Source organism: Scyliorhinus canicula, chromosome 21 (genome assembly GCF_902713615.1).
Source record: "Scyliorhinus canicula chromosome 21, sScyCan1.1, whole genome shotgun sequence".
NCBI lineage: Eukaryota > Metazoa > Chordata > Chondrichthyes > Carcharhiniformes > Scyliorhinidae > Scyliorhinus > Scyliorhinus canicula.
In genome coordinates, this window is record NC_052166.1 from 41,260,405 (window position 1) to 41,275,274 (window position 14,870).

A 14,870-nucleotide genomic window follows, 5' to 3' on the forward strand; every position below is an offset into this window, starting at 1 on the left:
TAGTGAATATGTGTAAATCATTTCTGTCAAGTTTCTATTCCATTTATAATTCACACCTTGATAACTAATAGAAACACAAGAATTGCACATGAGGCATTAATACAGCTTAATTTTTTTCCCCTATAGGAAAAAACCATAAGGGATGAAATCTATCGGCTACGCAAGAAATTGACTGAGCAGGAGAAACTCTTGCACGGCACTGTTAAACGTCTTCGTACGACTAACCAGATTAAGGAGGGCATGGAGAAAGTCATCATTAATCAATGTAAGTAATTGAGCAAGATTAAATCACTCATGTATACAACCTGCTTGTCCTGCCATCCCAAATTTTCCATCGCTATATTTTTCAAAAATACACTTTCATGAAATGAGTAATCATAATGTGTGCACATACGTAACCACATATGTTGTCACTGATTACTTCTGTCTTTTTATCCAGCTGTTTCCAGAACATCACATTTACTTTCATTGTCTCTGCCTATCATCTTCACCTTTCTCAATTGCCAATATTTTTTCAGAATAAATACTTTGACTCCCTCTATCAATTGTATCTCCCTCTATATGTACATATATATATATATATTATATACATATAATATATATGGTGTTCATCATCAAATGCATTCTATTGTTAGGTACCCAGAGCAACCCTATTTTTTTTTTTTTTATATATATATATAATTATAATTACTTCTATCTTCTTCTTTTCTCCATATCTCTGAAAGCCTTTAGAATGCTAGAAAAATTACAGCACAGGTGCCCTTTCTAATCGCACCTTCCTGCACCCGATCCCAAGTATACTTCCCAAGCATCTCACCATCTTTTAAAGCTCCTCAATTAATCTACTCCTATGACCTTCTGGACCGATTAATCTCTTCCCCTAACCCTTGTGTGAATTTATTTTTTTATAAATCTTTTTTTATTGGGTTTTTGAACAAGGTATATTTACCATTATGTACACAGAATAAGAAATATATATATACATAGAAGAGAAGGGCACACCCAAACATACCAATAAAAAAGTAATAATAAAAAATAAAATAGAATAACTGGTAGGGTATTGTGCACCAGCTCAACAGCAGCAACTCTGTACAACTGGCAAAATTATTTACAGCACGTAAGTAGGCAACTGTTTGTGGGGAGAGGAGGAAGGGGGGAATGGAGACTGGGGAGGTAAATATACATTTGGGTGCCGGAGAAACAATTACAGTGGGCAATACTCAAATGGGTTTGGTGTTGGTGTTGTCACTTGCTTCTCCCGGACAGATCTCGCTGCCATTGTCGTCTCGCGCTCACCTCCGCTTCAGCCATTCCTCCCGTCTTTCACCTGTATTCTCCTTGTTCTCTGTTCCTGGAGATGCCAAGTTTGTTATCGTATCACGTGCTCTCCTTCCGGCTGTCATTTCCCTGCCTCCCCCCCCCACCTCCCTGGTTCTCCTCTCTTGTTCCCTGTCTCTTCCCCCCCCCACCCCCTCCTCCTCCTGTGGTTCGCCTTTCTTTCCTCTTAGGTTTAGCTGCCCCTCCTCTCACGGTCTATCTCTCCCTCTCATGCTTTGGCTACTTTCCACTGATTCTTGGCTACCTGGCTATTCTTCTGCTTGTTTGTTGGCCACAAACAGGTCCTGGAACAATTGGGTGAATGGCTCCCACATTCTGCAGAAGCCATCGTCTGACCCTCGGATGGTGAATTTGATTTTCTCCATCTGCAGAGATTCCGAGAGGTCAGACAGCCAGTCTGCAGCTTTGGGTGGTGCTGCTGACCGCCAGCCGAGCAGGATTCTACGGTGGGCGATCAGGGAGGCAAAGGCAAGGGCGTCCGCCCTCCTCCCCAGGAATAGATCTGGCTGGTCTGAAACCCCGAAGACCGCCACTTTCGGGCTTGGCTCCACCCTCATCCCCACTAGTTTGGACATTGCCTCGAAGAAGTCTGTCCAGTACCCCGCAAGTCTGGGGCAAAATCAGAACATGTGAGCGTGGTTGGCCGGGCCTCCTTGGCACCGTTCACATCTATCCTCCACTTCTGGGAAGAACCTATTCATACAGGTTCTTGTTAAGTGGGTTCTATGTACCACTTTTAGTTGCGTCAGGCTGAGCCTTGCGCACGTGGAGGTGGTATTGGCCTGTGCAGTGCTTCGCTCCCGAGTCCCCACCCTATTTCAATCCCCAGGTCCTCCTCCCATTTCTTTCTTGTTGCGTCAAGTATGGTGTCGGCCCTTTCTACTAGTCGGTCAGACATGTCGCTGCAATTTCCTTTATCGAGTATGCTTGCGTCCAGTAACTCTTCCAGTAATGTCTGTCGTGGCAGTTGTGGGTATGTCCTTGTCTCCTTTTGTAGGAAGTTTTTGAGTTGAAGATACCTTAGCTTGTTCCCCCTGGCTAGCTGGAATTTCTCTGTCAGTTCATCCAGTGTTGCGATCCTGCTGTCCGTGTATAGGTCCTTGACTGTCTGGACCTGTCCCCACCTATTGAAGGTGGCGTCAGTCAGTGCTGGTGTGAACCTATAGTTGTTGAAGATGGGAGCTTTGTCCGACATTTTGGTCAGGCCAAATTGCTGCCGTAGTTGGTTCCAGGATTGGAGGGTGGCTATCACCACCAGGCTGCTGGAATGTTTTTTGGGTGGGGATGGGAGTGCCGCTGTGGCGAAGGCCCGGAGGGAGGTTCTCATGCAGGAGGCCTCTTCCGTGCGCACCCACTCGGCTTCTGGCTCCTTGGTCCATCACCCCCCCCCCATACGAATGCCATGATTAGTTTGTCTAGTGCTTTGAAAAAGGCCTTGGGGATGTAGATCGGAATGGACCTAAGTAGGGAGAGGTACCTGGGCAGGACGTTCGTTTTGATCGTCTGGGCTCTCCCTGCGAGGGAGAGTGGGAGTGTGTTCCATCTTTGCAGGTCCTTTTTTACTCCCTCTGTCAGACTAGTGAGGTTCCATTTGTGGATCCCTTTCCAGTCATGGGCTATTTGGATCCCCAAGTAGCGGAATTTGTGTCGGGCTTGTTTAAACGGCAGTCGCGTTAGTGCTGCCGCCCCTACTTGTGGGTGTACCGGGAAGATCTCACTTTTGCTCATGTTGTGTTTGTAGCCTGAGAAGGCGCCAAACTCTTTCAGGGGCGCGATGATTCCGTCCATGCTGCTTTGTGGGTCCGAAATGTAGAGGAGCAGGTCATCTGCATAGAGTGATACTCTGTGCTCTCTGCCGTCCCTTCGGTTCCCCCTCCAGCTTTTTGCAGCTCTGAGCACGATTGCTGGTGGTTTGATCTCTAGAGCAAACAGCAGCGGGGAGAGTGGGCATCCTTGTCTGGTGCCCCTGTGCAGCTGGAAGTATCAGGAGTTGATGTTGTTGGTCCGTACGCTCGCCACGAGTGTACCTCGAGTGTTGTATAGGAGTTTTACCCAGGAGGTGAACCCAGTTCCAGTACCTCTATGAGGTATTTCCATTCGACTCTGTCAAAGGCCTTTTCTGCGTCTAGGGAGACGATCACCTCTGGTGTTCTCTCCCCGGAGGGGGTCATTATCACATTCAGCAGGTGCCTGATGTCCGAGGTAAGCTGTCTACCTTTGACAAAGCCCGTCCGGTCCTCTGCGACCACCTCTGGTATGCAGTCTTCTAGCCTTTTGGCTAGGATTTTGGCCAGTATTTTGGCATCTGCGTTCAGCAGTGAGATGGGTCTGTATGACCCAAATTCCGTTGGGTCTTTCTCTTTCTTAGGTATCAGTGAGATTGAGGCCTGGGCTAGCCTGGGTGGCAGGGTGCCCCTAACTAGCGAGTCTGTGAACATCTCCCACAGGTGCGGGGCCAGCGCTGTCGCAGATTTTTGTAGAAGTCTGCCGGGAACCCGTCTGTTCCCGGCGCCTTCCCCGCCTGCATGGAGCTAATGCTGTCCATGATCTCTCCCAGTGCTAGTGGTGCTTCCAGGCCCCGTTTTCTGCCCTCTCCCACGACTGGTATGTCCAGTCCATCAAGGAACCGTTTCATCCCGGACTCCCCCATTGGGGACTCTGAGGTGTACAGCCCTTGGTAGAAGGCCTTGAAGGTTTTGTTGATCTTTTCTGGTTCTGTTTCTAATGTGCCTCTGGTACCCCTGATTTATGCAATTTCTCTGGTGGCTGCCTGCTTTCTCAGCTGGTGTGCCAACAGGCGGCTGGCTTTGTCTCAGTGTTCGTACAGGGTCCCGCGTTGCTGGCGGAGTTGGTGCACTGCTTTCCTGGTGGAGAGCAGATCAAAGTTCCTTTGTAGCTCTTTCCTCTCCGCCAGGAGCTCTATGGTCGGGGCCTCGGAGTATTTACTGTCTACCTCCAGTATGGAGTCGACCAGCTGCCACCTAGCCGCCCTTTCTTCCCTATCTCTTTGCACGTTGAAAGCGATGGTTTCCCCTCTTAGTACGGCCTTTAGCGCTTCCCAGAACATGGAGGGTGAGACCTCCCTGTTCTGGTTGTTCTCTGTGCACTCTGCTATGGCCTGCGATATCTTTTTGTTGAAGGCCTTGTCAGCTAGTAGGGCAATGTCCAACCTCCATGTGGGGCGTTGGGCCCTGCCCGTCTCCAGCCTCACGTCCATGTAATGTCGAGCGTGATCTGATATCACAATTGTGGAGTATTCCACTTTGTCTGTCCCCGGAAGGTGTGAAGTTTTTTAACCAGTTTAATTCATATTTTCCAATTATATCCCCCTGATCATCCTAAAATGCAATAAAGATTGACAAGTATGAGATGAGTCATTCCTAAGTGTGTACAATACTCGTAGGTAACTCCTTAGTTGTACCTTAGAATCATAGAATCCCTACAGTGTAGAATGAGGTAATTCGGCCCATCGGTTCTGCACCCACTCTCTAAACGAGCACCCAACCCGGGCCCAATTCTCCAACCTATCTCCCGTAACCCCACCTAGGGGCAATTTAGTATAGCCGAGCCACCTAACCTGCACATCTTTGGACTGTGGGAGGAAATCTGAGCACCCGGAGGAAACCCATGCAGGCACGGGAAGAATGTGCAAACTCCACACAGTCACTCGAGGTCGGAATCGAACCAGGGTCCTTGGTCCAGGGTGAGGCAGCAATGCTAACCACTCTGCCACCATCCTGCCCACCTTGCCAATTGATAAAAGTATCAGCTCTGCATTATTACCCTATTTGTTAACCCTTAGACTTTCAATTAATCTAACTGACTTGTGAATCTGCTTCATTTTCTACCAGGGCAATTCCATGTGCTAATGGTAAAGCAATTGGGAACAAAATTAAGCTTTTTTTAATACAAAGCAGCTGGCAACCCCAGCAGCAATGCTTTTGAGTTGTGCAGGATTCAGGTGTAGGACCCACACGTCCGTTGTGTCCCCAGGATTGAGAACTGGACTGTGTCTCAGACAAATTTCAGATTTGTCCGAATCTACTGTGTTTTGGAATGTTGATGATGCTACGTTCTTACCTGGCTATAATTAAGAATGGCACACTTAAATCTGCATTACCTACTCTGATGTTGCACGTTGCTATGCCTCCCTGCCATGCTGCTAACCTACCAGTGTCTTTCAAAGCCAATGTTGTTGTCAATATATTGCATAATTTAAATATATTTGTTGTTCATTTTTAATGAAAATCTATTTATTTTAAAGTGTCACTAACCCATGATGTTTTGAAGAAAGCGAGGGGAAATTTGGAGGTGAGTTGAACTTTCAAATAGAATCTGATAGAAAACTAAAATTGTGATAACAGTTGAACAGAGGTTTCCAACACTGTCATTTCTAAAGATAATTCCATCATTTTGATAAATCTTATCTTTGCTGCCTTTTCAAATTTGCAGTGTTGAGTACAAATGTGGGCACACTGTAGAGGAAAGATACAATCAGCAGTCTTACAACACCAGGTTAAAGTCCAACAGGTTTGTTTCAAACACTAACTTTTGGAGCACTGCTCCTTCCTCAGGTGAAAATTGGTGATTCGAAACAAACCTGTTGGACTTTAACCTGGTGTTGTAAGACTTCTTACTGTGCCCACCCCAGTCCAACGCCGGCATCTCCACATCAGAGGAAAGATGTATAAAGGATGGAATAGTCATAGATTGCTTGAATATAATGTGACCAGGGATGCAGCTTCACAATTACAAAGAGCTACTTGAGAGGTTAAGGAAGACTTCAAGATTAAGTTATGAATAGCAATTAATTTATCGTTTCCAGTAGTCGGTATAATTTTTACCAAGGGGAACACTAATTCAAGAGAATCACAAAAAAGATTGGTGAGAAAAATAGTCCTCGCACAGAAGGTGGCAGAATATGGACTCCACTGACAAATCATTGTTGAAGCATAGTTTTGTTTTTCAAAACGGAATTAGTTGTTTGAAAGAGTAGCTTTGTTGGGTTGGAGGAGCAAGCAGAAGAGTGCAGTTAGCTCATTTGGCGAGAAAAAAATATCAGACTCGATGACCTGTTTGTGATACATCTGTGATTGAATTTACAGTTAAACCTGTTTTATTGATCATTGAAGGTGGCAGGACAGATGGAGAGAGCAATTAATAAAGCAGATTATTATTAATAAGGTCATAGAATGGGGGCCGGTTTAGCTCAGTTGGCTGCCCAGCTGGTTGGTGATGCAGAGTGAGGCCAACAGTGTGGGTTCAATTCCCATACCGGCTGAGGTTATTCATGAAGGCCCGGCTTCTCAACCTTGCCCCTCACCTGAGGTATGGTGATCCTCAGGTTAAATCACCACCAGTCAGCACTCCCTCTCAAAAACGAAAACTGCCTATGGTCATCTGCGACTATGGCGACTTTACCTCAAGAGCAGGGAGATTATGCTGAATGTATACAAGACACTAGTTAGACCTCAGCTGGAGTATTGTGTAAAGTTCGGGGGCTACAATATAGGAATTGGAGAGAGTGCCAAAGAGATTTACAAGAATGGTCTCGGGGATGAGAAACTTCAGTTATGAGGATAGATAGAAGGGGTTGGGACTGTTCCTTTTGGAGAGAAGAACGTTATGAGGAGACTTGATAGAGATGTTCAAAATCATGAGTGCACTGGAAAGAGTAGATAGGGAGAAACAGTTCATGCTCGCAAAAGAATCAAGAACGAGGGATTTAAAGCGATTTGCAAAATGTGATGTGAGGAAAAGCTTTATTGAGTCTATAATGCACTGCCTCAAAGTGTGGTGGAGGCTAGTTCAATCATGGTATTCAAGAGGGCTTCAGATGATTATTTCATATATTCGTAGAATTTACAGTGCAGAAGATGTAGTATACAGACAGTGTGCAAGGGTACGAGAAAAAGGCAACGGAATGGCACTAAGTCATGACCCTCATTTGGAGAGACGGTGCGGACAATGGCCGCGATCGAACAGCCTCATCGCGCCCCAGACTCAGCGACATGACGAGGCCATTAATCGAGAGAGAGAGACCTTTCTTTCGCGAGATTTGCAACGCTCAGAACACCTCCAGATATCTAACAGGATCTTGCGAGTCGACGCGATCTGAATCTCGCTCTCGATTTGCGAAATCCCGATTTACATATTTAAGTGAGCAGTTAGGCTCATTTAGATATGTCGGCTCCTGAGGCCCGGGAACGAACCCCCAAGACTGGGAGACCTTGCCATGGCACCATTTAGCACAGGCTCACACAAATAGCACCTCTAGGGTCTCCCAGGCTTCCGGAGGCTGCCAGATGGTCGGGCTCTGGGCAGGCTGGTACCTTGGCACTCCCGCCGCCACCTGGGCACCTTGGCACTGCCAGCTTGGCACTGGCACTCAGGCAGTGCCAGACACCCAATTGGCCCTGCCAGGCTGATGGTGATGGCCTATTAGCATCTGCTTCAGGCCCAGTAGTCGATCAAGTCTTCTATAATAGCATTCCAGCACAGTATAGAGGTTATGCTTTATTGTCAGAGGCGGATAAGACCACATTCATGTTTCACTGTTCTCGTGGCATCTAAGCCAGCAACGGAGACAGTAAATTTAATAATGTGGAAGATGAGACCAAATGGACTGAAGGTTTACCTACATCCAATCAAATTTTAAATATGCTACCTAGATTGAACTGTGTAGGTCTAACTTTGGGTATAAAAAGAAATGGTTATTTTTTTAACCCACCCTCCTGAGGTTGTTACAATCCTTGTTCCTGCTTTCATTTCAACAATTGTGGCCTTCTTAATTGTGGTTTTGGTTTGAGTTGAAGGTATATGAAAGGCTTTGATCCTTCCTGAAGAATTTAAATTGAGTACTCATTTTGTTGAGATGGGGGAAAAGTTGGAGATTATTTTAAAAATTTATAAATTAATTCATTTTATAGCACCCTACATGCCCATGTGAGAAAAACGATTTGTTAATAACTTTAATTTCTAAAAGCACATTTATGAATTCAACCCGGAAAGATTTCATATTAAAATGTTGAATTATTTAAATGCCTTTTCATGAGCAATGAACCAGTTTTTAAATGTTTTGAAAGTTTAAATCATTACAAACATTAGTCATAGTTACATGTTTATTGCAATTCATTTAATTTATTTTTTATTATTTATGTAACAAACACTTGTAAAAACAATCTACAATTTAGCATTTTAATATTTTGTACTTAATGTTTATTTTCTGCATGAGTTCTCCAGGGACAGTTCCCCTGTATTAATCAGTACACTTTTGTGGCTAAAATTCTCATCTTGCTTTTCAAACTTACTTAATTCAATATTGTATTCCTCTTTCCTTTTTTCTTTCCACTCTTGTCCTTCGTCTGAGCTTTTCCAGATGAATCATTACATGGTTTTTGATCTTAAAGGCTTTCCAAAGCAAAATGAAGGTTGGTCAAGTGTGTGATCACTGCTGTGACTGCTTGCATGCAAATGCCTGGTTCACACTGATTTTAAGGTTCTGGGTTGGAATTGTTACATTTCCAATTGGCTGATGCCTTTCCCTGAAGGTTTTCTTAAATTGTTGTTTTATTAACTTTTATATCTGGTAGTGCCATTGATGGCTAGTATTATTTCTTTAAAACATTGATTCAAAATTTTTTTGGAGCTCGGCATCTTGCGATGTACCCCTTGGTTCGACTTCTTCCTGGACTCTTTAGCTGAAACCTGTTTTTCCGCAAAGTTACTGGAATTATGAACTGATCATTATTTGGAAAGGACAACAGGGCGTCTGGGATCTTGGCAAACAACAGCACACATATTGGGTGGGATTTTCTATGCCCTCCACGGCATGTTTGGATGGCAGGATCCTGAGGACCCAGTACTATCAATGAAAACTCTGGCCCGTTTCTTCTTAACCAATGAAATTTAAAGTATTTTGAAATGCATAGAAGTGGAGAGTGAATTGGGCAGGGGAATTAATGTAAAATCAGGTACTGAAACAGAAATCCAGAGAAGAAAAAAGACAAAAAGGAAAATACAGTTATTTTTAAATCTCCAATTATTTACTGCCTGAAGGAATTACACTACGCTTCTAATTGTTCAACCTCTGGGTAAATGTTGATTAGTCATCACAAACAGTTAGCATGTCACAAAAAGGTACTTCTGCTGTTCATTTTGCTGTTCAATTTCTGTGGCAAGTTTAATACCCAAATGATTCATACCCAAATGCAACAACTTCATGAAGATTAAGGGGAAGTTACAGCAAGAGGTATTTGAAAAAGCTAAAGTTGGAGTGTCATTAATCAGCCTGCAACTTGTGTTCGCAATTCAAGGGTTAATTTCCCCTTCACCACAAGTTGCTGGGTGATTTGCACAGCAATATTCTTTTCAGCGCAGCAAATTTTGGACCAATATCTTACATCCAGTGTGAACAACTAAGCAGTGAAATCTAGCTCCGTACAGTATATTGACATAATTCAGAAAGACTCTGCACAGTTTCAGACACTTACAGGTATTCCAACTCAGAATCTCAAAGATTTTGGCCAGTTTGACAGATTTCAGGCATTTTTTTGTTATGATTTTGTGCACTTAGAAGAACTGAAGCCAACGTGAAGTGTATTTTGTGCAGTGAGGCTTGAAAGAACTGCATCTAAGCTATGTTCTGCGAATATCACCTACAATAAAGAAATTTAAAAGTGTATTAACTGGTTGATGACGAGTTGTGTCTCACCAGATAATTCTGTTTGGCGCAGATGAGCAAAGTTGTAGGAGATATTTGTTTTTAATATATGAATATATTGAGTTCCATATGACTCATGGGAATAAATAATGTAAAATAATTTTAAGAGTGTCTTCTCTTTCTGTTTGTTCATTTAAAATATCTGTAGTTCTTGATTTTAATACAGAAAATAAACCTGTATCCATGGAGTGGCTATCCCTCAGAGTGATAATGTTGCATACTTGTATACTTGTGTACCACATATGTAGAGGAAAGTATAAATCTACATAATTCTTGTGTAGATTCTTCTATATACAGCTAGGGACAAACTGCCAAATTTTGATTTGGGATTATATTACTGATATATACTCTTTGCTCATTTAGACCTTAATGTGACTCCTGGTTTCCTGTTGTTTTATAAGACTAGTTTTAGATTTATATTAACAGCCTGCTTTCCCTCCTTTCAAAATACTTTGTTATGCATGATTTGGATTAGGATATCAGTCAAAGTAACTCCATTTTATGCTTGCGGTGTTGATCACATGAATTCCACAAGTTTATTCTGAATGCCTGTAAATGACGCTGAGCATGCTACGTATGTTGTCAACACTGGCTTGAAGTCGCCTTGACCGTTTCAAGTCATTGTGATTTCCTGTTCTGACAGAGCCATCTCAACAGCAAAGTTCTTTCTTTCCCCCCACCCAGCAGACCCAACCTTCCGAAGCTCAGTCAGTGAACGGAAGCTAACCCGACCAGTTGATCCAGCTACCTTTCATTGTGGTTCTAGTGAAGAGACCTGCTCTGTCCCTGAAGAAAAGTTTTACTCTCTGACCTCATCGTTTTACAGCCATTGAAAAGAATTTCTTCAAGCAGCCTGTCAGTTTGCAGGTTGAATTGTAATTTTTTGTTTTCTCTCTCTGTCTCTCTGGAATTTTATTTTGTCTGGAAGTTAGCTTTTTTTTTGCACAGAGGTGCTGAATTGTTTCTGCATGTCTACCTGTAAAATGTTGAGATGTAATTTTATGTACTTGTCAGAGATTGTAGCAATTGGAACAGGACGGATGAAATGTTTCAGTTTTAAAAAGAGTGAAGTGTTAAAGGAATTGTGAGACTGTAGTAATTAACGTTTTAAAATAATGTAGCGTTGAAATGTTGAAACATTTCAGACCTCAGTTTTTTTGTAGAAGAAAACTTTGTACATTCCCTCCTTCAGCAATAATTGTAGTGTGTAAAAATAAATCTTGTAAATAATCCAGGGTATGACCTGCTGCAGGGCTGTGATTATTGTATTGTGCTGTTGTATAATGTTTCTTTCCTGGTATTGAGATGTTTGTGAGATACTGCCTTGGCCTTATGATTCATGATTTTGAAATAGCCTTGCTGGTGTTTTTATTGGAAAGAATATATGTAGAAGATTCAGAATTGTGAAAAGAAGCCGGCCTTACTGTACATTTTACGAGAATGTATGATCTTCAATCTGTCTCTATTTTTCAAAATACATTTTCTATCTTTACTGAATTTGTTATCCAGCTTTTTCTATTTATCAATTTATATTCGGGAGACTTGAGATAATATTTTACAATGCTTTACTTTCTAATCCTCACATACAATGATAAAAGTACCAGCAGGTATTCCCAAAAGCTTTAGCATACAAATTAGCAAAGCTCTGCGTAGATTCCTGAGTTTACAAAATGAAAGTTTTTGTACTCTCTCGACTTTATCTATTGGACATAGTGGAATCTTTATTGGATTCTTCAGCAGATGTCCAACTTAAAGCAACCAAGGACTACTCTACCCCCGGGTAAACACAGACTATTCTGTCCCCTAATGCCTCTAGAGAAGTATAGTATGAATCACAGCTACTGACCTTCCTGCATCTCTCAGGTGCTGCTCACGTGACCTATCCTGTGTCTATAATTGAATGCCAACCTTTACTCCACCCCGTGCTGCTTTTCCTCCTCCTTTAAGGTAATGGCACATGACTATGCCCAAAGGAAATTGCACTTGAGAAGCCGGAGTGATTGGATGAATGGGACGCCCGAAAAGCTAGCTGCTAAATCCCCTGGACAGCCATTCAGCAGGTTTGGGGGGGTGGAGCTATTCAGAAAAATTGGCAAAAAATAAACCACCTGATCAATTCCTAAATGCAAAAATAAATTCGAAATCACAAGACTCAGGAACTCTGTACTTACAGATTGATTATTTGTTCCTAGTCACTGGACTGTATCTTCCATTTTGGAGAATGATTTGGATGGTTGATTGATTGATTTGATTGTCACATGGTGGGAGCAGAAATAAGAGTGACATCTGTTATAGAGCTTGCTCTTTTTCTCCCACTGTTCAGCTAATTACAGATGGATGTGTGAGGAGGTTGGCAAATCTAGCAGTGGAGGTCACACAGGAAGTCATCAGCCCTTACCACATGGGGTCGAAGGTCCTGGCACCATTTTTTTTTTTAATCCCCCGGACAGCCATTCACTTACTGCAAGCCAGAAGCTCCAGATTCTGCACCTGCGGAATGTCGCAGAGCAGACTTATGACCCCTTAATAATAATATTAATCTTTATTGTCACAAGTAGGCTCACATTAACACTGCAATTAAGTTACTGTGAAAAGCCCCTAGTCGCCACATTCCGGTACCTGTTCAGGTACACAGAGGGAGAATTCAGAATGTCCAAATTACCTAACAGCATTTTTTTTAAATTTTAAAATAAATTTAAAGTACCCAATTCATTTTTTCCAATTAAGGGGCAATTTAGCGTGGCCAATCCACCTAGCCTGCACCTCTTTGGGTTGTGGGTCAAAACCCACGCAAACACAGAATGTGCAAACTCCACATGGACAGTGACCCAGGATCAGGATTGACCGTGGGACCTCGGCGCCATGAGGCAGGAGTTCTAACCTCAGCTCCACCGTGCTGCCCACTAACAGCACTTCTTTCTGGATTTGTGGAAGGAAACCGGAGCAAATCCACGCAGACACGGAAAAAGTGCAGACTCCGCACAGCAATGCCTTCTTTCAGGTTCGCTTCCGGTCCGACCTGGAAAGGCAGAGGTCCTGTTTCCCACGAATGGCAAAAAGAGACCCTCCCACCCATCCCAACGGTCTGAGCAGGATTGCCTGGGCAGAGTTCTCAGCACAGGTTAGCGCCCATGGAACCCACAAAAGAACTGGCCAGGAGTATCAAAAAAGATGATCTATACACTCTGCCAGGGCAGGCCATTCAGCCCATTGAGTCTGCACCAACCCTCTGAAAGAACATCCTACCCACAACAGGAGTTTGGGTTGCAGAACACAGCAGTAGGTGGGATTAGGGCACTGACAGTGTGCCAGCCACTTCATGCTGTCAATCTTTTCAGTTGTTGCAGGACATTGTGCCTGTGCATCACTTACGAAGATTCGGGAGCTGGCATAGGCATGCGTGATTATAAACTGCTCATGCACCCACGAGGATGACAATCCTGCCTGTTTGTAGCACAAGAATGCCCACAAGAGGGAGTGGCCCAAACCAGTGGCAGCATGCCAGATATTAAGAGTCCCGACCACTTTTGAGAATATACTTGGAGTTAGGACTTTGCTGCTGGCCATGACTTGTGCCCCTTGGAGGCATCGACCTCCCTCCCTATCTCCACCTCTGACACAGCAGATGCCAATCAACACAGTGTAGACCTTGGTGGGTTCCTGTTAAAACGTGATGCATTAGGCATGACGAAATGCTGCTTTGTTGGGTATTGGAACCCAGAGAAAAGTTTGGGCAGCACAGTAGCATTGTGGATAGCACAATTTCTTCACAGCTCCAGGGTCCCAGGTTCGATTCCAGCTTGGGTCACTCTGTGCGGAGTCTGCACATCCTCCCCGTGTGTGTGTGGGTTTCCTCTGGGTGCTCCGGTTTCCTCCCACAGTCCAAAGATGTGCAGGTTAGGTGGATTGGCCATGATAAATTGCCCTTAGTGTCCAAAATTGCCCTTAGTGTTGGGTGGGGTTACTGGGTTATGGGGATAGGGTGGAGGTGTTGACCTTGGGTAGGGTGCTCTTTCCAAGAGCCAGTGTAGACTCGATGGGCCGAATGGCCTCCTTCTACACTGTAAAAAATTCTATGAAAAGAACTCAGCTGAGCCTTATTCTCTATGGAGTGAATCAAGAGGATTGAACTCCTTCCACTGACTCTTTCTCCCCCCCTCCCCCACCCCTCCCCCCTCCAATATAGAATGCTTGAGGTTTTTACAAGCTGCACAACAACCATGTCAGCTGCAGCATGCTGTCTGGATGGTTTGCCAATGGGTCAAGCAACTTCTACTCTCCCAGTTACCCACAAAGCTCCTCATCATCCTACACAATCACTGTCTTGACATTCCTCTCCCACCTGTCCCTAACCCTTCAATGTCCCCTAGTTACCCTGGACCGTATTATATATGTGGACATTCCTGCTGTTTCCCCTCTCCCCCTGCCGATAACTGTCAATGTGCCCATGCCCCTCCTGTGACTGACTCCTCCCTTCCTTGAGGCCAACTGTGCCTTACTTTCTGCGACCACCCCAAATCAGACCATCCACTATCCATCCATGGCATCCACCAAACCTGATCCAATTCCACCTACTCTTCCTCCCAGTACCCACATTTAAACCCTTAGGATCAAACATTTGGCATAATTGATCCCCACCCTTTAGACCCAACCCTCTGTGATGCTCAACCACTGCCCTACAACAGGACCAAAGCATGTTTACCCTCCTAAAATGCCCCTGACACCCTCCTAAACAGTCCCAATGTTTGCCTTCCCAGGCATCCTCCCACCCTTACCCACTGATCCTGCCTCCCTTGCAGACTCCACCTAC

The 14,870-nt window shown here is 44.0% G+C and overlaps 1 protein-coding gene across 9 annotated transcripts in view; it reads left to right on the forward strand.

The window, feature by feature from the left end:
* The window catches only part of LOC119955787 (myomegalin-like), a 160,412-nt gene extending 148,855 nt beyond the window's left edge, over positions 1–11,557 (forward strand). For 4 of the 9 annotated variants that reach the window (XM_038782364.1, XM_038782358.1, XM_038782355.1 and 1 more), the window contains 4 exons: positions 127–265; positions 5,603–5,649; positions 8,717–8,768; positions 10,745–11,557. In XM_038782364.1, coding sequence (XP_038638292.1) covers positions 127–265; positions 5,603–5,649; positions 8,717–8,768; positions 10,745–10,893 — 387 coding nt within the window. In that variant the 3' untranslated portion in view covers positions 10,894–11,557. The remainder of the gene's footprint in view (positions 1–126; positions 266–5,602; positions 5,650–8,716; positions 8,769–10,744) is intronic. The other 5 variants (XM_038782359.1, XM_038782360.1, XM_038782356.1 and 2 more) reach the window with 5 other exon arrangements.
* The last annotated feature ends 3,313 nt before the right edge of the window (positions 11,558–14,870 follow it).